Source organism: Micromys minutus (genome assembly GCF_963924665.1).
Source record: "Micromys minutus genome assembly, chromosome: 11".
NCBI lineage: Eukaryota > Metazoa > Chordata > Mammalia > Rodentia > Muridae > Micromys > Micromys minutus.
In genome coordinates, this window is record NC_137980.1 from 50,871,193 (window position 1) to 50,893,588 (window position 22,396).

Here is a 22,396-nt window from a genome sequence, read left to right on the forward strand (position 1 = left end):
GTGCAGAGACTGGATGCAAAGAAATCAAAACAAACAAACAAAACCCGTGATCTAAACCCAGCTGGTGTTCCGTCCCCCACGTGCTCCTTCCTGTGCCATGCTTCCCCAGTGACAGCTGAACACATCAACCTGCCCCTCTCACAGCTTCACAATTCATCTCTCAAGGGGCTGCAGACTAGGCTAGGCAGGGCAGTCATGGTTAATCACAGTGGGCTGCCACAAGGTCAGCTGGAGGCAAGTCAGGCGGTCAATCTCAGCCTCTCTGGTCAATTCCATTCCCTCTGGGAAGTTGCTCAGCTCTCTCCCCTCTCCATTCCCATCTTAGAAGCTGAACTCTGTGGTGTGGTTACCAAGCTTCCAGGCTTCACATGGCTTCTCCATTTTTTAGAGATCCAGGGAATTTAACACCAGACATGGAAGTTTTGGGATATAAAGATGCTGGCCTGGACATCCAACTTTGTAAACCATGTTCATCCAAAGTACAATTTCTCAACTTTGGCACCTTTGGTATGTGAGGTCAGGTAATTCTTGATGTCAGACAGCTGGTCTGTGGATTGGATGAAGTTTAGCTGCAAACAAAGGCTCCGGTCTCTCGAACACTGGTCAACTGTGACACACGAAAAGAACTTTCTAGAAATTGCTTCATTGCACTTTCCAACTCAAGCTGAGAAACCACTGAGCTGGATTAACTACTCCAGTTATTCTTCAGAAGCAGAAAGACTAGAGCTACAGGTCCAGGAGGTGTGTCATCCCAGTGTTTGCTAACTGAGTGCTATTCCAGGATCCTAAACATAATTGATCATTAAGTGGAACTTACAAGAAAAATTCTGAAAACCATTCTCAAAGCTCCTGCAGCAATTGCCTTGCACAACAAATAGGGCTCTGGAGAAGACTGGGGTTCTTTCATTGTGTAGCTTTTGTATCATTTCATGAGCTGGCTTTACAGAGAAAAGCTGTTAATACTTTAGTATTTAGTATCTAAAATGATAGGAAAATGTTCCAAATGTAAGTTTTAGAAAGCATTTTGAATGGTATGTGCAAGATGACTTTGACTCTGAAAAATATATATGGAAAAAAAAAGGCTTGTTTTGTGAGATTTGGAGTGATATAGATAGGGGACACGGGACGATTTTCTTGACAGGACAAAATAGAAACTGTAGAATGTCTACCTCAGAGGCCCCAAGAAAGTAGTTTAGGTTTTACATAGATTATGGTTTTCATTTCAGTCTTTGTTCATTGCTTTCTTTCAGTGTTAAGCTCTGTGGTGTGTGTGTGTGTGTGTGTGTGTGTGTGTGTGTGTATGTGGTGTATATGTGGTGTGGGGTGTGTATGTGTGTGGTATATATGTGGTATGTATATGTGGGGTGTGTGTGTATACATGTTGTTACACCCCCAGCCTTTTTATTTTTGTGGACATTCCTTTCTTTGGCAAGTGACATTAGTTATTTATTTTTGAGGTTATTTTTTAAATTACTTAATTTTTGCACCACTGTTAGGTTGGACCTACAACTTAGCCCTATTTTTATTTCTTAACATTTTGTGTGTGGGTTTGTGTGTGGGTGCATGTGTGGTGTGTGGATGTGTGTGGGTGCGGGTACGGGTGAAGGGAAAGCATGTGAACCATGATGAACATGGAAAGACTGGAGGACAACTTGCAAGACAGTTCTCTCCTTCCACCCTGTGTGTCCCGGGAATTGAACTCGGGTTGTCAGGCTTGGTGGCAAGTGCTTTTGCTTTATCTGCTGAGTCATCTCACCGGTCCCCTAATTTTCTTTCTTAAATAATTATTTTCAAAGTGAGTTGCTTTAAAGAAAAGTAAGTCAGTAATGGGGTAGTTATTGAGCACATAATGGGATTGCTGTGCACATTTCTCCCTAAGTTCCCATACAGGGGTCTACTCCTTTTTCAGAAAGACAGACTATACCTTCCCACCCCAGGTCTTGGGATCCATATACTTACTGTCCCCTTGGCCTAGAAAGTCTTACTGGCTCTTTCTCTTTATTTGGCTGAAAAAAAAATGACCCCCTTAGGGAGGTCCTTCAACTGGATTACTTTTTTTTTTCTCTCTTTGTGGAGTTGGGGTTCACACAGAGCCTCATACATGCTAAGCACACACTCTACCACTGAGCTACACTGTCAATTTGGCCACCTTGTTAAGGTGGTCCCCTTCAGTGGCCCTCCACCCCCTTCTTCAACGCGTCTCCTCCCAAGTGCTGATCTTTCTAACCATTTTTTTCTTGTTTCACCATTCCCTGCACTGAACTTAGAGCCCTTGACCAGCAAGATCTTTGCCTGTGAGCCCAGGGAGCCTAAGCCAAGACCTAGGCTGCCATGGAAAACTCCAAACATTTGTTGATTAAATTTATTCTGCATTAGAGCCTGGCTTGGAGCGTGCCTTTAATCTCAGCACTAGGAAGGAAGAGGCAGGTGGATCTCTTTTGAATTCCAAGCTAGGGCGATCTGGTGAGACCCTATCTCAAAAACAAAGCCTAAGTGCTCTATGTTGGGTGTCTCCACTCCAGTTCTCCATCAGTTTGTACCAGCAGCCACGGTCAGAGAGGAGAGACAGGGGAGGGGCGATAAGGGAAGCTGATGGAGCCCATGGTTCAGCATCAAACACATTTATTTCACTTTTATTGAGTATACAAGAACAGAGAGCACACGCATACAGCACGGAGCACTGAGGTGGGAGAGCGTGGGGACAGGAGAGGAGAGAGGGGACTGAGCGAAAAGGAACAGGACAGCATTGCAGTTGGCTGGTAAGGTGCTTTTGGAAAAAAAAAATAGATATCTAGAGTGATGTTGCTCATGCAATTTCAGGCCAGTCTTGGTATGTGCTTGCAGGATTCAGAAACTGAAACAGGTCCTGGCACTTCCTGTACCCTCGTGTGAAAAAGATTCACGGGAAGCAAAGGTGGGGAAAACAAAGGGGCATGAGACGCAGTGTGGGAAGAAGCCTCAGGGTGCAACTGGTTTGCCCTGCTCGCTGAGTTACATGGGATGGGGTAGCCCGGTGTCACGTGGTGAGTTAGGAGCAGCATCGAGATGGTCACCTGGAACCCTGACTGCTCTCTGAGGCTTTTCTCACTGTCACCTGGCCCCCTGGGTATCAAGGTGCCACAGAGATGAGACACACATACACGCAAAAGCAAAAAGAAGTAGGCTGAAGTCAGACAACACAATGTCCTTATTCTCTGTGAAGTGGAGGAAGGGGAGGAGACAGTGCCCTAGATTTTAGTTTCGCAGGTCCCCTCCTCCCTGGGCGGGGTGCTGACTGACTCTCAGAACATCCATGGAGTATCTCCCCAAACCCTAACCTCCCACGAGCTAAGCTGGGTCATTTCGTCCTTTCCCTGTAGCTCACATTCAGAGCAGGTACAACTCTCTGAACAAAGATGCTCCCTCTGAGGTATGTATATCCTGTGTGTACAGGCCGGGGAGTTCCTGCAAAAGCAGGTGAGACCTGAGCCTGGTTCCAAGGAATAGAGATGTCCCTGCTCTGGGCTCAGAGAAGCAGTGGGAACTTGCATGCTGTGAAGAGCGGGAGGAGGTTCTGTGGCTTCTCCATCAAGAATGGCCAAAGATCCTGGAGCAGAGACAATGCGCTTCCACACTGGAGCGGAGCAGGCCTACCAGCCTGCACCAAGGGTATATGGCTGACTCTTCTAAGAGCCCGGCTCTTCTCAGCTGCCACAGAGACATAAGCTATTCTAGCTTCTTGCCCTGTGTCAGGCCAGCACCTGTGAGTAGGTAAGGTATATATCATAAAAATAACTAATAAGCAAGTCAAGAGGGCACATCCAGCCTGGGATCTCCGAAAAACACTTCCAGGGAATGTCTAGTCAGATGGAGGGAGTGAAGAAGTGTTCTGAAATGAACCAGGTACTACAGTTAGGGACAGGCTTGTCCAGTGGCTTCCCAGGTCCCTCCTCTCCTTCTGCCTTGAAAACAGAGCCTGACACAAACAGGCAAGTCATAAACATTTGTTAATTAAATGTATGAACTGCCCTAGCAGGGCAGGAAGGAAGATGGGATTGCTGTGAGATGCTTTCACTCAGAAAGGGAGAGTCATTGTGGGTGAGCCAGAGGAAGCCTGCATGTGCCAGACCAAAATAGCAACTCATGGCAGGGTTTTCTCCAAGGGCTCCTGTCACCTCAAGGCCATTTCTGAGCTTGGATACTGACTGACCGAGGTCCTGCAAGCCGGGGTCTAACGCGGATGGAGCCATTGGGCCACACTTACCCATACCTGCTGTTGTTTAAGGAGAGCTGGGGCCTTTGGAAATGCAGTGTGGGCCTATCATGGCCTTCCCTGTGTACATAGTCTCCTTATCATGGCTACTTTAGCTCAGGAAGAAGAGGATGGCTCACAAGATGGACAGAAGCAGAGGGGAAGGACCGGCTGGGCATTTCAGAAAGCCAGGTTAGACTCGATGCTTCCCACCTCAGCCAGGGCACCGCCTCCCTTTAGAGAAAGAACTGATTGTGACAAGGTGCTGAAGATCAGGGCAAGACATGGCAGAATACAAACCCAAACAAAGGCCCCGGTAATGGTAAAGCAGAAAGACAGGACCGGAAACCAAGGCAAGCCCCCGGAGGTAGGAGGACTGACCTATGGACCTCAGCAGCAGTGTCCTGAGCACAGACCAGGCCCTGACAGCTACTGCTGGGGGAGAAGGCATTTTGGCCTGGCATATTCAGGATTACATCTGTGTTGCTCCCTTCTGGCAGAACCCTCACCTCTCCATGGGGGGCTTCTCCACTCTCCCCACCAATCACCCAGTTACAAACACCACACACAGTTTCACTACACTGAATCTGTCAGCCCTACTGAGAGCTGGCCACACCCAGAGTCCAGTGTTCTTGGCTGGGCCAGTTTGGCAAGATCTAGGAACCTTAGCATACATCAATCACAGTCAGGTAGCTATAACTTGGAAATGTCACTGCATACTTACCAGCACAGTTTATTTTAATATTTGTTTCCTGTTACATGTAATATACATAACTTAAAATCACAGTCATATAATTGCCTACGAGCTGCACCTTTGTCATGAGAAACCAGAAACATACAGTGTCTACTTCCCTTCCCGTGGCTTCCTTTTGTTCTTGTAGCTTCTTTTCCTTCCAATGAGAGTTATCTGCAGTGGCCCTCAGCAGGACCAGACACAGAACAGGAGGGTCGGGGAGAGAGGCAGAGGGGAGCTGAGACAGAAAATGGAGACAGGATGAGTAGAAGTCAAGGGTGAAGCCAGGAGGCAGAAGAACAGAGGGGGTTCCGCAGCCCAGTGTCAAGACCCAGAAAAGAACAGTTGAGTGTTCCTCCTCCTCCCCACGTGGGAGACTTCCATTCTTTCTTGGAACATAGCCGACTGTGCGTGTCTTGCTGCTGTGACTTCGCTTGCTTGGCTACATGATCTTATTTCTTTCTTCCTTTGCGTTAGAGGGAGCAACAGAGGCTGGAGAACAAACAAGGTGCTCATCCATCCTGGAGGCTGTGCAGCCGGGGTTCAAGGGAATGTCTACAATCATCGCGGTCTGCTTTTGTAGTTTGCGGAAGAGGGTTAGGGGGGCGAGAGATTGTGGTTGTTACACATTTTCCTGAAAAACAATTTTTTTCCCCACCAATTCAATTTGTCTGCAAAGGAAATGAAGGTTGTTGCTGATGTTGGCTGTGGCCATCAGCTGACTGCTCCGCCAGCCCCAGCAGCAGTGCAAGGACGCGGTGTTTCCTGTATATATATCTATATCTCTATATATCTATATATATATGCTTTCCCTTCCCAGTCTCTCATCAGTGACAGTACGTCGCAGCTGGGATGTTGGTATTGTCGGAGAATCAGGAATGAAGGCCCCTTCTTAACGGTTCTCTGGCTTGGGTTGGACCAGACATGCCAGCATCTCTTCACAGAGGTCAGGATTCCTGGGGGCCAGAGGCAGGAGAACGGTGGGAAGATACGGGAAATTAGTTACTTTAACTAGTCACCTTTAATCACAGTTTTAGCTGCCCTTTACCCTGAATTGTGGCCCAGAGAGACAGAGAGTGGCCTGTCCAAGGCTATACAGCTTACTTGTGGCAGCTAAGGAATGAGTCGCACGCCCCTAACTCCAGAGTTGCGTGCTCACATATGTGTGTACATGCTCGGAGGTGACATCTTTTGCTTTGGTCTGACAATGTTTTAAACAGTCCTTTACTGTGGAGATGCTTTGGTCCCCTCTCAGTTCTCTGCCTGTTTCACCCTGGCTGCAGGTCTTCTGGCTTCCTTTGCTTTTCCTCTCTATCCCCTATGGGCACGCTGTGGTACGGGCTGAAGGGAAGTGCTTAAAGAAACAACTCCCCCAAACACACACACACACAAACAAAACCCCCAGAGCCTGGATTCCGACTAACGTTTAGTCACCTATAGGAGTAAGGCCTTTCGTCACATTTCCCACTCCCAGGCTGTCTGCTCTGTCACTGTGGGCAAGTGTCTCAACTCTCTAAGCCTCCATCAATTTCCCTACAAAATGGGACCTGCCTTACAGAGACAGCGCTGAGAGGGCCTAGCGTATGAGCGCTGAGCATATGACTTCTTGATGCACTTCCTCGCCACGGCCCTTGTCCTGACTTCCCCAACAGCAAGAACTTCCGCTTACTTATCCTTGCCACGTCAGTGGTAGCTTCTCAAGAAACATTTTGTTCACAGACTCTTGTCATTCATGACTCTTGTCACTCTCACAGACGTCACACAAGAGTCCTTCTTGGCTCATTTGACTGAGGAAAACTGATGCCCAGAAGGTTCAATGGCTTAGCAAGGTGGTGGCCGAGTGAAGGTGGGAACCCAAGGTCCCTATTCTCAAATAGGCCCATCTCTCCCTCCCAGACAGGTGAGTGCTGTCCTCTAGCTGGCTGCCTTTGGAAAACATCCTCTAGGAGGGGGATGGGACCGGGAGGACCTAAACTAGGCCCATAACAACTCATTCTTCTCAGTTTAGGCACAGCAGTTGCTAGCCCACCACTCCTGATGGTAGTGATTGGCCTACCTGTTACAGACCACTTACTGTGTGCCAGGCATGATGGTAGCTACCATACATTATAATCTCTGTGAGACAGACACCAGGGGAAATCAGCATGGTGAGGAACATAGGTGACTGGAGTCTAACACATTAGGTTGCCTCTAATCAGCTCCCGGCACTGTAGTATGGGTGGGTCCGTTCCCACTGAGCTGTATACAGGGCACTGAGCTTGACTTTGGGGAGTGGTGCTGGGAAAAGGACCTGGTCTCACCCATGCTAAGCATCTGCACCATGGATAGGCTAAAACCCCCCAGCACTAAAACACTTTTATCTGCATGTATCCTCATAGCCCATCCAGCTAGAAACATTCCCCCGAAGGTCGTCCTGTAGCTCCTCACTGCCACATTCTAGGGCAACGCTGTTCTGCTTTCATTCCCAATGGGAGACAGATTTTGCCCGCTATTCACTTCCTATGAATGCAATCACACAGTAGGTATTGGCCATGTCTGAGATTTTTGTTTTCCGTGTCTGATTGAATTCAGCAAGCTTCCAGAGAGACAGAAGAAGCCCCTTTCCAGTGTAGATCGTGAGAAGCCTGACACCCCAACACTGTATTATGAGACCTTGAAGGCCTCCACTGCTGCTGGGTCTACGGGATTCCAGACCCAAGGACCTGAGAAGTCCTGGGTTTGTACACAAACAAAGCAGATGAGTCAAAGGCTCTGGGTTTCACTTTCCTCTAGCAGCATCTCAGACCCTGATGAAGACAGAGACCTGGGGGTGGGAATGTGGCACTTCCGTTTATTTCAGCCCTCCTGTCAATCTTCAGCACCCTTTTCCTCGCTGCTTCTGGACTTGGGGTCTGAAACTGTAAAGAAACCGGGACACCATCTTCCCTCTTTCCCTTGGTCTGGAGCAGGGCCACTGTCTCTCTCCTTGGAGCCACAAGCCAGGTTAGGGTCACAGCTGAATGTGAATCATGCCACCTGGGCTCTTCATGGAACTGACCCTCCAAGAATCCTCACACTGCTCCCCCTCCTCCCACACCGCGGATCTCCAGAGCCTTACCTGTGGCTTCTTGTCCCGCTCCTCCGGGGATGGGTCTGTTTCTCTGTAGACAACAGCTTTGGTTACCAGCATGTCTGGATGCTGTAGTTTGGCTTCCTTGATGGCCAAAGCCAGGGCCTGTCGGGCAGAGTAGCATAGTAAGGCACCACAGAACACTGACTCTGGGACGAACAGAACATAAGTCTCTACTTCACAGCTGGGGAAACTGAGGCTGGGCTAAGCTAAACAGTTACAAGAAGAGACTAGAGTTTGGATCTTCTGGTCCCCATTTGATGCCCCTTCTTGGGGGCTTCTTAGATTAGATGGAGTCAGCAAGGAATGGATGTCTTTGCACAGAAGGGGAACCATTCATAGGTTACTCATTACAAGAGGGACTGAATACCAGGCTGCGTCCTGGAAATGCTGTTCCCTATCCCTGTACCTGGTCTTGATCGACGTCTTCATCCCCAGTAATGATGATTCGCTTCTCGATCCTTGTCTCAGAAAACCCTCCCTTCACAGTCTGCAGAGAGAGAAGCAGAGAGCAGGGGAGAGAAAGGTGAGGCCCCTCTGAGCTCTGCTGTGATAGGAGGCCTGCGCACCTCAGCCTCTGCCAGCCGACGGACCACAGTGCTCTCCTGAGTAGTCTCCTTTTCTAGTTTGGGGGCTTCAGACAGTAGCTCCCACAGAGTTGTCACCACTCCCTAGCTACCAAGCTGTCCCCCACGCCCAGATCAGGTGCTGCTTCTTGGCTGGCAGAGTCCCGAGGCATCCCGTCTGGCCTTCCTCAAACGCTGAGCCTGTGTCTCTCATGGTTTTGGGTCTCAGCATGGTGCTGATGTATGTCCACCTATGGAGTGCGCCCGGCTCCGGGCTTCAGGCTCTGGAGAGTGGCTTGTATTCTGACCACCTCAGTGTCCCCTCCCTTTCCCGAATGTAGGTCTTTGAATGAACATATGAATGAGATGTAAATGGTGACAAAGCTCTACCTTAAATGACTCAGAACAACCTTACCAAGATATTTTATGACAGCCACTGTTTTCTCAAGGAGGGGGCTTGACTAGAGGATGGGTCAGGCCCTGTCTGTTTAGCATACTCATGGAGGACGTGACTGAGGAAATCCTAGCTGGAAGGAGGCAACGGTGAAGAGAAAGAGGGGCCCCGAGTGGTAACATCCAGAGGGGAGTTTTCTGAGCTACATACTCTGTGGGCTGTGCCATGTGAGACATCCCATAAAACCAGCAGGGAAGTGGCCTTTTTCTCTAATGGTTAGAGAGCTTGCTTCCTGGTAAGTGTGACAACGTAACAAAGTTACCAGGTTGCAGACAGGGCCCTGCACAGTGTGGACAGAGGGCCAGTCCTTCCCTTTGGTGGCTCAGCTGAACCTTCAACTCCACACCCATTTGTCTGGCTGTTCAGGCTTCCGGCCATGACTAGGCCCTCTCCTGTTTGCCTTGGCCACTCAGCTCCTTGTTGTAGCCTCTCAGACCTCAGCATTTTTAAACTCCTTGGCTGTCTTGGCTGATATTCCCTAGGAATGCCTCCCTCCTCCTCTGTCCTCTTCTTGTCTCTAGCTGACCCAAGACCTCACTCCAGGCCTCCGTTCTTCTCAGGTACTCCCCCAGCTCTATCGTCCTACACCTCCTTTTTTCTTTGCACTGATGGGATTTGAACCCAGCACCCGTGCGCACCAGACACAATCTGCCACTGAGCTTCACCCCCAGCAGGCCTATATCCACAGACTCATTAAACCTTTAAACCGAGTTAAAACCTTTCGCCAGCCCTCCAGTTTCCTTTAGGCTAAGATCCTCCACAGTTGAATCAGCCCCAGTGCCTGGTGCCTGTCTCATCTGCCTCCAGATACTCTATCTCCTTGGCCCAAGTGCAACTTAATTTCCCTGTCCCATTTCTAACTACACGCTGTTTCCTGGTTGCCTTCAAGCACGCCCGCCCCATTTACATCACTGCCAGCAGGTCCGGAGTCCAGTAAGGTTGCTGCTCACTAGCATTGGCTTAACAAGTAAACACACGGCGTCTGCCCCTCCTGCTGAAATGCCCCTCTGGGCTCTTCCACCTTAGGTGTTCTGCTGGGAGACCCAGGACCCTACTCTCTCTCTTGTTTTGGGTGGGTGGGCATGGAGGACAGTAATATTATTGTTGGGATAGGGTCCTTGCTAGGCAAAGACTATACCATTGAAAAATGTCTCTAGCCCTCTTTATTTTTTAGTTTGAAACAGGGTGTCCCTAGGTTGCCTAAGTTAGCCTGGTCTAGTCAGTTCTAAGTAGCTGGGATTAGAGGCCTGTACTAACAGCCCTGGTAAACAACAACTTTTCCAAAAGCCACTTCCTGACTTTGGGGAGCTTCCTGCTCATCACAGGCTTACTGAATTTGCCTGGCTCTCAAGGCCTGTAAGATGCAAACACTGTTCAGATTTACTTTGGAGGAGAGCGTATGACCCCACGAACAAGCTGCCAACACCGAGTGTGAGGCCCACTTCTCAAACAGCTGTAACTCAGAACAACGCGCTCAAGAACTGGCAAAGGTCTCCTCTGTGCCTCAGAGAATGAGAAGCCAAAGGTCAGCCATGGAAATGACCGTCCCACCTACAGCCCACTGGGGCCCGGAAGCCTGCTGCTACTCACTTTGGTGACATGGGTGGTGGTAGAGGTTGAGAGGGTTTCCGCGGTGGCGCCGTACGTGCTGGTGAGGACATCTTTCCCGATGATCTGCAGAATACAACCACCCCCACCCCGGGGGTCAGGTCAGGGCACTGGGCAGGGCTAGGGAAACAGGGGCCCGGAAAAGGGCTTCAAAACATTGGTTCTTACACAAGAATACCAAAAATCTTTCCAATTCTAGGCCTAGAACATTCCCAAGTCCACGGATCTGGAACTTTTAGAATTTAAAATTCCTAGGACCCCCAGTCCTAACAACACCCTAGAATCTAAGAATTTTAGAAGAAAAGCTGCCTCCAGGCAGGAGACAGAGCCCCCCCAGGTCCTCATCCCGTCACAGGCAGGGACAGGCTCTCTCTGGACTAGACTCGGAACAAGCAGAATGAAAGCACTGGAAAAGACCTGGTAGTGATGGACTCGGACACCATCAGAAATCAACCTAGAACCCAAGCCTCTGGACTCCTAGTTCCTTGCTCTTGCTGGTCTAGAAGCTGATGCAGCTGTGTGTGTACATACATGTGCATGTGTGTGTGCATGAGTGTCCATGCCCATGTGTGTGTATGTGTGTGTGTGTGTGTCCCCATGTCTGTGTCCTTTTGACCTCCAGCTATGGTTTGGTTACATGAGGGGACGCTGATGGATACCTTGGGAAGCCAATGGGCATCTACAAATGGTTCTGAACCCCTCATTGCACTTGTGGTGGGCTATGTGCCTGCATCCTCAGCTCCGAGTCCCCTAGCCTGAGCTGGCCCTGCCTACTTACCGGCGAAAGAGAACGGATTTCCGTGGCCACCGTCTGTGGGCCTGGGATCATGGCAGCTGCCCCCTTCCCGGACTTGAGACTGTTCTCCTGGGGAGACAATAGTGCTCAGATGGCCAGGCCTCAGTTCAATAGGTCTCCAGGATAGCCGGGGCATGTGACCATGTGGTTATTATCACCATCAGGTTGAGAAGGGACATAGAAGCAGAGAGCTGAGGCATTCAACCCCCATATGCTCAACCCCACACACCCCTGCATGCTTGCTCCCATAGTCACTTGACAAGGATGAACTGCATCCCCGCTGTTACGGATGTCATGGCAAACAAGATACAGTATTGCTCTCTGGAAGCACTAAAAGTCAGGACATTCAAGCTCTTGTCTTGGACCTTCTGTGCACCTTGAGGCATAGCCACTTCTTCCCTACTGTCTGTGAGAAAGGACTTTTGCTTAATCCCATAGCACCCTTATGGAAGAGCATAGGTAGAGGGGCATTGTAAACAAACACTGCAGGTAGATGCAGGAGTGCAGGTAGACGGATCTTGTAAGAATTTCCCGGTACCTACTAGGCAATAAGCATCCCACATCTTAGGTATGTGCATACGTAAGACCTCACTTAACCTTCGAAAGCACTGAAGGCAGTCCTTGGTAACTGTCCTATTCTACAGAGAACACACAGGAGGGAACACTATAGTATGTGGTTTGCTCAAGTCCCAAGGCAAGTCAGTGGTGGAAACAGAAGTTAACTCTGGGCAGGCAGCCTCCAAGGATGCTAGGTACTGGGTACCAGCACTTGGCCCTTGAAATGGTCACTCTTGAGCCAGGTCCCCTGTCTTATCCTGGATTGTAACTGCTCTATCTCCCTGGAACTGCCTTCGACTCAGTGTCCTGTATCTGGGTAAGGGACACCAGGGTTCTTTCTGCTGCCCTTCAATTCTGCATAGTCTCCAGCTAGCTTCTGTCATGTAGTATCACAGGCAAACGGACCCCAGTCTTGGTTTGTGCGTGGCAAGGAGCTGGACTACTATCTTCCTACTGAAGCCTGGAGGAGGACAGAGCCTTCTGCTCCATCCTAGCCTCTGCTACATCTGCCCCTGCCCAGGCTGTTGGTGGCCAGGTCACTTGGCAGGGCATCATGAGGCACATTCCCAGTAGCACCTTGGATTCCAGACTGCAAAGGTCATGTGTAAGCACGTTCTCTCTGGCTTAGGGGACAGCCACCATCCCTTTGTCCTTCTATCCCTCAGACTATGTTCTCATAGTCTCTTGTTCTTAGTGCTCTCTTTCTGCCTGAGGCCAGCATCCTAAACTCACCTCCATCTTTGCATCAAAGAACAGAAGTCACTAAACAAGGCACTTTCCTCTTCCCTGCCCTGCCTATATGCATAGCCAGGGCCACCTTTCACAGTTCTCCTTGGGCAAGGCAATCCCTCTATCTCTCCTCAGGGCTCCCCTCTATCCACTCAGAGTCCCAGGAAATTCTACCACCTTATCGATGCCACAACCTACTATCCCTCTTCCTGTTGCCCAGATCTTTTTTGAGCCCCAAATCTTCAAAACCAATTGTCTCCTGGGCATTTCTTAGAAACACCCCATAGGCACCTCACACTACTCAGGTCTGCAGGGTAACTGGCTGTCGGATCCTAACATACAAATATCACACTCCTCTCACATGGGATCACTTGTGAACAGACTTCCAGGCTTCTCTCAGCCTTTGAATTTGGTGTTTTGGAGCAGGATGGGGAAGGTGCCTTTGCCACAGGCACCTGGGACCACACTGTAAGAACCACTGGCTAGTACACACTATCCCTAACCCATCTGTCCTGTCTCCTGAGCATTTTAAAAGAGACCAAATACTGTATACTTTCCTGCTCCAGAATTTCTTAGTCTCCAAATCTTGGCTGCATCGACCCCCTAGAACCCTGGCAGCGCTCCAGCTAAACAACAGCCCTTAGACAGGTTCCCACGTTCTTCTGTCCTTACATGGGCCCCAGGGATACAGGCACTGTCTCCCCTAGCACCAGATTTACAGTGCCTGGTACAGCACTTCACACATTGTGGGTGTTCAATAAATATTTATTGAAGGAAGGAGAGAGGCTGGAAGGAGGAAGGGTGAGGAGGAAGGAGAAGGGGGAGAGAGGAAAGAGGAAGGAAGAAGAAGGAAGGGAAAGGAGGAAGGGGAAGGAGAAAGGAGAAAGGAAAAGGAGAAAGGGGAAGGAGGAAGGAGGAGGAGAGAGAAAAGAGGAAGGAGAAAGAAAAAGGAGAAAGGGGGAAGGGAAAGGAGGAAGGAGGAAGAAGAAAGGGGAAGGAGGAAGGAAGAAAGGAAAGGAGGAAGGAAGAAGAAGGAAGGAGAAAGGAAAAAGAAGAAAGGGGAAGGAAGAAGGGAAGGAGGAAGGAGGAAGAAAAAGGAGAAAGGGGAAGGAGGAAGTAGAAGGAGGAGAGAGGAAAGAGGAAGGAAGAAGGAAAAGGAGGAAGGGTAAGGAGGAAAGAGGAAGGGAAAGGAAGAAGGAAGAAGGGAAAGGAGGAAGGAGGAATGGAAAGGGGAAGGAGGAAGGAAGAAGGGAAAGGAGAAAGAAGGAAGGAAGAAGGAAAAGGAGGAAGGAGGAAGGAAAAAGGAGGAATCTTTGTTCCAGGTCACACTCCACACAAGCCAATGATCTAACAGACACATGCAGCTGACCACTTGCTTCTACTCTAAGGACATTATTCATTCCCCTGTTGTCTCCAGAATCAAGTTTACATCATCCTACGCGGCACAGCAAACACTTCAAGCTCTGGTCCAGCCCTCCTTCACAGCCCTTCCTCCCTCTACTGTACACATCTGCCACCCAGATGTGCTTCTTCACCTTGCTGACCTTACACCTGCTCTCACAGCCTGAAACCTCCTGTGACCACGCCTCCCTCCAGCCTGTACCAACAGCCCCACTGTCCCCACCTAGACAACACCTTCCCCAGATCCTCCTAGCCTCCTCCTAGCTCCTCCCAGTGGCCTCTAGGGTAACTTGTTGGATTCTTCCAAGAAGGCAAGAAAGAGAGAGCAGCAGCGGACATCTGGATACACTGCAGACCAGGCACTGTCCTGCAGGCTTTGCATGGGGCACTTGCTGGGTCTCACAGGAATGCTTCAAGGCATGTGCGTGTTGTTCCCACCCCACTCTACAGATGTGGCAAGAAGGCTCAGAGAGGTTCAGGTGACTTGCCCAAGGTCATGCAGCCAGGAAGTGAGAAGGGTGGGCCTTGCTAATCACTGTGTGCCCAGGAGCTACATACAGGACAGGCACGTGTGACGGCAGCTGAAGGAATCCCAGGAGGCAGTGCAGCTTCTGCTGCTCCGTGTCCCTGTGCTAGGCAGACAGAGACTCGTCACTGGTTTGGGGGACAAATGAATGGATGAATGGATGGATGAAGAAATGAATGAAGTTATCTGTCTATGCACTATAATGACATTTAAATTTACCCTTACAAGTATCTTGGTGCCTCAGGGTAATGGTTGGGAGGGAGAGAAAGAACCAAGTGATCAGAGATACATGTGCCATCTGGTAACAGGCTGTTTATTGATCCTGGGATCAGTTTACTTAAAACCCACCTGCTGAGGAGTCAGACTTAATGATATCATCTTCCCAGGTATAGGTCAGGGGCTGGACAAGGGACCACATTCAAAAGCAACTCTCAATAGCTCAAGAAGTATCTGGATCCGATATTACTGCATTCTGTATCCCCAGACCCACAGAACTGATGTTTGCACAGGTCAGGACACGGGCAGAACAGAGAGACTGACAATGAAAGTGGAACTTCCGATGTCAGAATGCCCGAGGTCATGTGACCTTCATCCCTTTATCCCCCTGAATTTAAGTTTTCTCACGTGTAAAGGATGTAGAAGAAAGAACAGTAGATAGTCATAGTTAATAAGCCAAAGGTTAAACTTCTCAGGAAGTCATCTGACTTAAACCCTGTGTGCAGATTAATGTCTGTCCGGTTCTGTTGTTAAAAGCTCAAGAGTGGTAGTTCTCAGCCTGTGTGTTTTGACTTAGGGACATTTTCACAGGGCTCACATAGCAAATGTCCTGCATGTATCATGTACAATTCATAACAGCAGCAAAATTACAGTTGTGAAGTAGCTACAAAATAATTTTATGGTCGGGGGTCAGCACAACCTGAGGAAATGTATTAAAGGGTGGAAGCATTAGAAGGTTGAGAACCGCTGCTCTAGAGTCCCATAAGGAGCTGTGAGCCACACAAGGCGGGGGGGGGGTGATTCCTCTTTTACAGCTGATAACACTTGAGACCAAGGACTTTTCATTATTGGTAAATGGTAAAACGGAAAATAAACAGCAAAATCCATAAGGTCTCTTTAAAGGTGTCTAAAAAAACTCTGAATATTCCAACCAGGCTCACTGCTGCCATCTGCTGGCCATGGTGAGAAAGTGGTCTGTGACACCGAGGGTGACTGGTTTGGGGACTGGCTGGAGGATGGGGGATGGGAGCTTTCAGGCAGGTAAGATTTACCTGGAATTTCAAGATTCCTGCATGCTGAGAATTCGATCATTTTACCCTTTCTCTGCCCCTGCATACCTGGAATGGCCCAGATAACTGAGAGTCAGGGCCTCCATTTTACACAGTGTTCAACTGGCAAAACAAAACAAACCCCGAAGACTAGAGCAGCCAACGTACCAGACAACAGGAATCTGGTCATCTGTCTCACTGCCTCGAGGCAGCTGAGGACCTGCTCAAGCAGCTACCAAGTTCTGGGTACAGGGAGTTAGAGGGGGTAAGAGGCAGGTCAGAGATGGGAGCTTCCTGGGTTCCACTTACCATGGTGGTCGAGATGGTCTCTGTGGTGATGCAGGGGGGAGCTGTCATGAAGTCTTTTGCCACTGGAGCACCTCCATCAACCTGTGAGGCAGAGGAGGAGGCATTAGAGATGCCAGAACTACATGTACCTGTCACCCAGCTTGTAGCATTTCTAGTTATAAGATGAAAGACTGCAGGAGTGGGCATGCACTGGGGGTGCTCACACTGTGTTGTGGAGGGGCCCCAAGGTCCTTCAAAGACTTCATTTCAACCACTCTATCAGACAAAGCAACTATGCAAGCTGATGCATTCTACCCAACTTTTGATTTAACAATCCCCAGGAAGTTACCCTTTGATGTCATGTTGGTTAGTTTAATGTCAACTTGACACAAGATAAAGTCATTTGGGAAGAGGGACTCTCAACTGGGAAAATGTCTCTAAAAGATTGGTCTACAGGCAAGTCTATCAGGCATTCTCTTGGTTAATGATTAATATGGTAGGACCCAGGTCACTGGAGGCGGGGTCATCCCTGTGCACATGGTCCTGGATGATATAAGAAAGTGGGCTGAAGTTGGGTGGCACTCAAGAGGCAGAGACAGGCAGATCTCTGTGAGTTTGAGGCCAGCCTGGTCTATAGAGCTAGCTCCAGGACAGCCAGCACTGCACAGAGAAACCCTGTCTCAAAAAGAGAAAGGAAGGAAGAAAGAAAGAAAGAGAAAAGGAAGAAAGGAAGGAAGGAAGAAAAAGAAAAGAAATGAAGGAAGGAAGGAGGAAATGAAAGAACGCATGTTGAACAAGTCGTGAAGAGAAACCAGTGAATAACACTCCTCCATGGCCTCTGCTTCTGGCCCCAGGTTCCTGGCTGAGGTTCCCTCAGTGATAGATATTGACCTGAGAGTTATAAACTGAAATAAACTCTTTTCTCCCCATGTTGCTTCTGTTCAGGTTTTTAATCCCAACAATAGAAACCCTAATTACAACAGAAATTGAAACTTTTTAAAGTTCACTAAGAAATATGAACAAGGAAACTTCACCACAGCACTGAATAATGGGAAAGATAAAAATCTGGGGTCCAGTGAGGGGAGACGGAAACACAAATTAGAATATGCTTCCCAAGTGGAGTCCGAATAGTGGACACCAGGCTGGGGTGCAGCACAGCTGGTGGGGTGCTTACTTAGCTCTCTTAGCACGAATGGAGCTTGGGTTCTAGGCCCAGGCTCCATTTTAAAAAACACACACACAAAAATTAGGTATTGTGGTGTAACCTGTAATCCCATCACATGGGAGGTAGAAACAGGAGGAAGTTCAAGGTCACCCTCAGCTGCAGTAAGTTTGAGGCCAGATTGGGATACTAGCAGGGCCCCTGTCTCGCAAAAAAAGAGGGGGACGCAGAGACAGAGAGACAGAGACAGCAAATGAGTAAGTTCTAAACTTCTTGAGAGGGAGGGATACACTGCAAAAGTCAGTGGTCACTTTTGTCTAATAACTTTACGTATGAGCAGATGTGAACATTTATGTTAGTATTTTTTCAGGAGACGACATGAATAATGCCGTCCAGCCTATTGAGTTTTATAGCTGGACATTTTGATGTTTTGGTGACAAGATTTGCCAGATTATGGGATTTAAGGTCATTTTGGTTTCTTTATACTTTGCATTGAAAACAAAGGTCACTAATCCACAGCAAGTCAGCGGAGGCAGAGGCCTGTCTGAGGACACCCAGCTTATGATTCTCTGATAGCAAGAGCGGCTGCATACTTGGCACACTGGAACAGTAGGGGAAAAGTCTGGAAAATACATTTGTGTCATTCTATGCCATCTTCCAGGTTGTTGTGCTGGCGTGGAACCCCAGGTAAGGGCTCTACCGCTGAGCAGCCAGTCCCTTTTGCAGCTGAGACACACTGGCCACCAGGAGAAGGGGACTGAGCACTGAAGCCTTGTGGACAAGAACCAGGAGCAGTCACTCACACCCACAAACTCAGACCTATACATTTTCAAAGCTGAAGACCCACGGAGGACACACAGGAAGTGTGCATTAAGCTGTGTGTTGTGCCCAGCCAGGCCAGCCTTCTCTAAGGTGTAAGTGATCTACCTCACCAACACATTCTTCGGTCATTTGGGCCTGCTCTGATCATCTTCCCAATCGAATGCGAAACTTCCGTGCATAACAAATGGCCCAAATGAGCAACAGTGATTGAGATGTCTCCTTTTCTCTCCCCCAAGCCACCTGGGAAAGAATCTCTCCTCACCCAGCAAGCAGTCTGACTGGCCCTAACCTGTTAGCCATGAGCACTCAACACTCCCAGGAAGAGGGAGGTTGCCTACAGGATCACCCCCATTTACAGATGGGAAAGCACACTTTTTGTCTCTGTCCCACCTCTGACCCCAGGAGGATGAGGGGAAGGAAAAGGTTGACCAAAAAGCTTGGCCATTTCAGTGAGGACCCTGCGCTCAAACGCCTGGTCCCTGCGTCAGGTTACAGTTGGGGCGCGGGTTACCTGGGTGCTGTCTGCAGCGGAGACTCTGCTTTGTAGCATGGCCTCCGGCTCAATCTTCTTCCTGATTGCCAGACTGCTGACGGCCATGGTTTCTGCTTTCACAGACTACAGGGACATAAAGGGAACACTTGAAAAGTTAAGCTTGAACACAACTCCTCTTCACAGACAACAGGGATGCAAGGAGCGAGAAAGCTTTCTCCCACCCCCATGGTTGGTCAAGTTTCTGGAGAAGTACGTGAAGGCATGGTTGGTGTCACCAAGGAACGGCCCAGAGAGAGAGCCACCAAAGCCACAGCCTGCGTGAGGAGGGCCTGACCCCATTGCTCGGGGGCTGCATGTCTTTTGAGGCTGTACTGGGATGGTTAATCTCAACGCTCAGTGTTCTCCTTACACACACATTGTCTATACCTTTTAGTCACTTCGTGTAAAGTGCTGCTCAGAGCAAGAACTACACACACGGAATTACCCAGGGGCCAGGCAATGGGTGGGAACAGGTGAGGAGGTTAGCTGGCCGAAAGAATCAGAAAGCTTGTGGGATTCCATTCAGGTTTGGCTTTATCATGGCCTCTGGATGGTTTGCATTCCTTTGGCTTTTTTTTTTTTTTATGATATAAGAAATACAGTGTCATACTTTTTAAAATTAAAAGCTAGAAAAAAACCCACATCGATTGGCCAGATGTGCCCCAGGGCCACCAGCTTACACACTGTATTCTCGGTGTCTCAAGCTAAATAAATGATCTGCTTCTTCTGACTCCTCTCTCAGGTCTAGTTCATGGCTACACACTGTAGGTCTAAGGAATAGCTCTGGTTTTTCATGCAGTTGCAAAGAAGAGGGAGAAAGGAGAGATTTTTCCAGAATCCTGCGATCTAGCTGCTCAATTAATTGTCCCTTGGTGCTGAGAATACCTCAGCCGTAGAACAGCTACCAACTGGTGGGAGAAGGGCAGAGCAACCGGCCTCTGTCCTGGCTGTGCTGGGAAGTGTTCAAGCCAAAGCATGGGAGGGCAGAGCAGGCTGTGTTAGGGATGGCGCTACCTCCCAGGTACCCAGAAAGCACTGAGAGAGGCTGTGTGAGCTGTCCTGGATCAGTGAGGCATGGGCAGGGAGAACAAGCCTTCCACCCAGAGGGTACAGCCTGGAGTATGTCCCAGGATTAAAAAGCTAGTGTTCACTGTCTGGGGGTGGGGGTGGGGATCATCTACAAGGAGGAGTTTCTGAAAATCCTCTGTGCAGCTCTACCCCCCCCAAAGCAGAGAACCTCAGACGCTGGCCCTGCATCCTCCCCAAAGGATGTGTTGTGCTTTCTCTTCCACTGCCACCCCTAATGTCTCAGGCCCTGGTGGGTTTAAATAACTGCCTCTTCTCCAGGCCCTGGCCTGCATCAAGGAAAACCACTCAGCTTTCAAACCAGCTGTGGGAGCCTCAGAGTCCACGGACACATGCTCTCTCCAGGTGCCATGCAGCACAGTCAGGGGTCAAGGAGTCAGTAATGCATCACCTGACCTCAGCAGGTGATGGGGTCACAGGATTAAAATACCATGGAGCACCTGGAAGTGGTGAACATGCGGTTGCAGAACCATGCTGTTCTACGAGGGGCAGTCATGCAACACCAGACCGAGCTCCAGGCTGCAGCCGATGGCTGCTCTGCTTACTCATGGTCCAGAGCCCTCTAAACATGCAGTGCCCTGTTCTTCATGAAGCTCCACTGTACCTCAAACTGGGGCATTTCTGGGGTAGAACAAGCCCCTCGATCTGGGCTGTCCTCGATGCCCCCAGATTCATCCTCTTGGCTGGAGGGCCCCTTGAGATCCCGGGCGAACACCAGGCCCTCTGTCTCAGAGTCACTTTTATCCCGATCGAGCTCAGGAAGGCTTCGGGAGAAGTCTTCAAAGGCGCCCCCATGGTAGTCGCCAATAACCGTGAAGTCCACCTCAGCCTCCAGGCTGGACGTGGAGCTGACCGTTATGCTGGAGCATTTGCGTTCAATAGCCAGGTGGTTGTCCTTCAAGAATACCGCATCCCTCTCCTGGTCCTGGTCCTCATCTCCCGTGTCACTCTCTGGGGCACGTGGACGTGGTGGTTTGACTTTCTCGTCCGAGCCCTCCCTCAGCCCTGCTCTCTATGGCCAGATAAAATCAGGGGAATGGGGATGTGGGGAGGGGAGAGAGAGAGGTGAAGATGGTGAATGCCAGAAGAAATCTCAAGGTTGTAGTGATGTTCCCAAGTGAAAGAACAGGTCAGGAAATGAAAAAGCAAAACAAAAGAAAACAAAACACCCCAGAAAGATTTCCTTGGAACCAAGCATAAAACAAAACCTTCTTGAGAGTGGGGATACTCCTGCGGAGGGTCTCACGTGGATGCCAAAGCAAGTACAAAGCTAACATCCTTCCAGCCAGTTCTGGACAGGAGGCCCCTCAAAGGCTAAGATCCAAAAGCCTATCAGAAGCGGCACTGTGCACAAGGCAGGGATGGAGGCCTGGCCCACAGGCCCATCCGTGCAGGCGGCATTGAGAGGCAAACTGAAGGACAGGGGTTCAGGGGAACCCGGGAGAGGTGGCGGAGAGGCTGGAGCTGGGAGCTGAAGGAACAAAGAGGAAGCCAGCAGCCTGTCAATTGCACTGAGCCTCTGGGGGAGGGGCAGCAGTATCCAGGGAAAGAAGAGATACTGGCCCAGGCCCTCTGGACTCCAGCTTCCTGGGAGCCACACCAGTGCCATTTTGAACTTGATGGTAGCCATTGAGAGGAAGTTCTGGCCACATCAGTGTAATTGACAACGGCAGGCCAAGGGAACACCCAAGGAGAACCAGCAAACTTTGTCCTAGATACATACCTCTCAACTGGCCTGTCAGGGATTAAACACCATGCGTGCATTTTTTTTTTTTTTTTTTTTTTTTTTTTTTTGGCTTAGTTTGTGACTTTTTTTTTCAAGACCAATCTAACACCCATAAAATATTTTGAAAAAACTCATTTCAGTATACTTCAGAGATTCACTTGTTAACCACCTCCACGTGGCCAGGTTCCAGAAGGTTGAGAGGTGTGAGAATACATCGCAGACAAGCCAGAGTGAAAACAGCCACAAGGGGGTTGCTACTAGAGCAGGTGGGAATCTGGGGAACGGCGCATCCCAGTTGGATGAAGATGACCAAAGTCATCGGGCACAGAGGGACTGCAGAGACCTGAGGGCCGAGAGGGCTGGCGAATCTCAGACGCCCCCCCTTTCCAGGGGTGTTTGGCGCTAAGCGGTCGAAGGAGCTCTTGTCTTCCCTGCCCGCATCTCCGGATTTGCTCTGGATTAGAGAAGACAGTTAGTCTTAAGGAGGTAGAAGGAGGGTGGAGAGGGAAACAGTGGAGGAAACCTTGGAACTGTCAGCTTCTACAAGGTAGGATACAGGGATGGGAAAGGATGAAGAAAGACCACTGGATAAGCCAAGCATGACAGGGAGAAATCCAGCAGGTGGGAGGAGCAAGGCAAAGCGAGTATGTAATCTGCTGCTGCTGGCTCCTTCTGTGGCCATTGTGTGATCCTCTGAACATAAGGTCACAGCAAAGGCTGGGGACGCTAACAAGCTAACAAGAGCTAAGCAGATGGCCCCATCTTTCAGCCTGGGCTATCTCAGGACCATGTAGAAGACCTTCT

At 49.5% G+C, this 22,396-nt stretch overlaps 1 protein-coding gene across 4 annotated transcripts in view; it reads right to left on the bottom strand.

The window, feature by feature from the left end:
* Nucleotides 1-2,605: 2,605 nt before the first annotated feature.
* EPB41L1 (erythrocyte membrane protein band 4.1 like 1) overlaps nt 2,606-22,396 on the bottom strand; it is a 67,095-nt gene continuing 47,304 nt past the window's right edge. For 2 of the 4 annotated variants that reach the window (XM_080924738.1, XM_080924737.1), the window contains exons 14-21: nt 20,471-20,878; nt 18,760-18,864; nt 16,286-16,366; nt 11,480-11,566; nt 10,684-10,767; nt 8,483-8,563; nt 8,062-8,178; nt 2,606-5,920 (exon numbers count right to left, since the gene is read on the bottom strand). In XM_080924738.1, coding sequence (XP_080780864.1) covers nt 5,912-5,920; nt 8,062-8,178; nt 8,483-8,563; nt 10,684-10,767; nt 11,480-11,566; nt 16,286-16,366; nt 18,760-18,864; nt 20,471-20,878 — 972 coding nt within the window. In that variant the 3' untranslated portion in view covers nt 2,606-5,911. Of the gene's footprint in view, nt 5,921-8,061; nt 8,179-8,482; nt 8,564-10,683; nt 10,768-11,479; nt 11,567-16,285; nt 16,367-18,759; nt 18,865-20,470; nt 20,879-21,935; nt 22,047-22,396 lie in introns of all 4 variants that reach the window. The other 2 variants (XM_080924736.1, XM_080924739.1) reach the window with 2 other exon arrangements.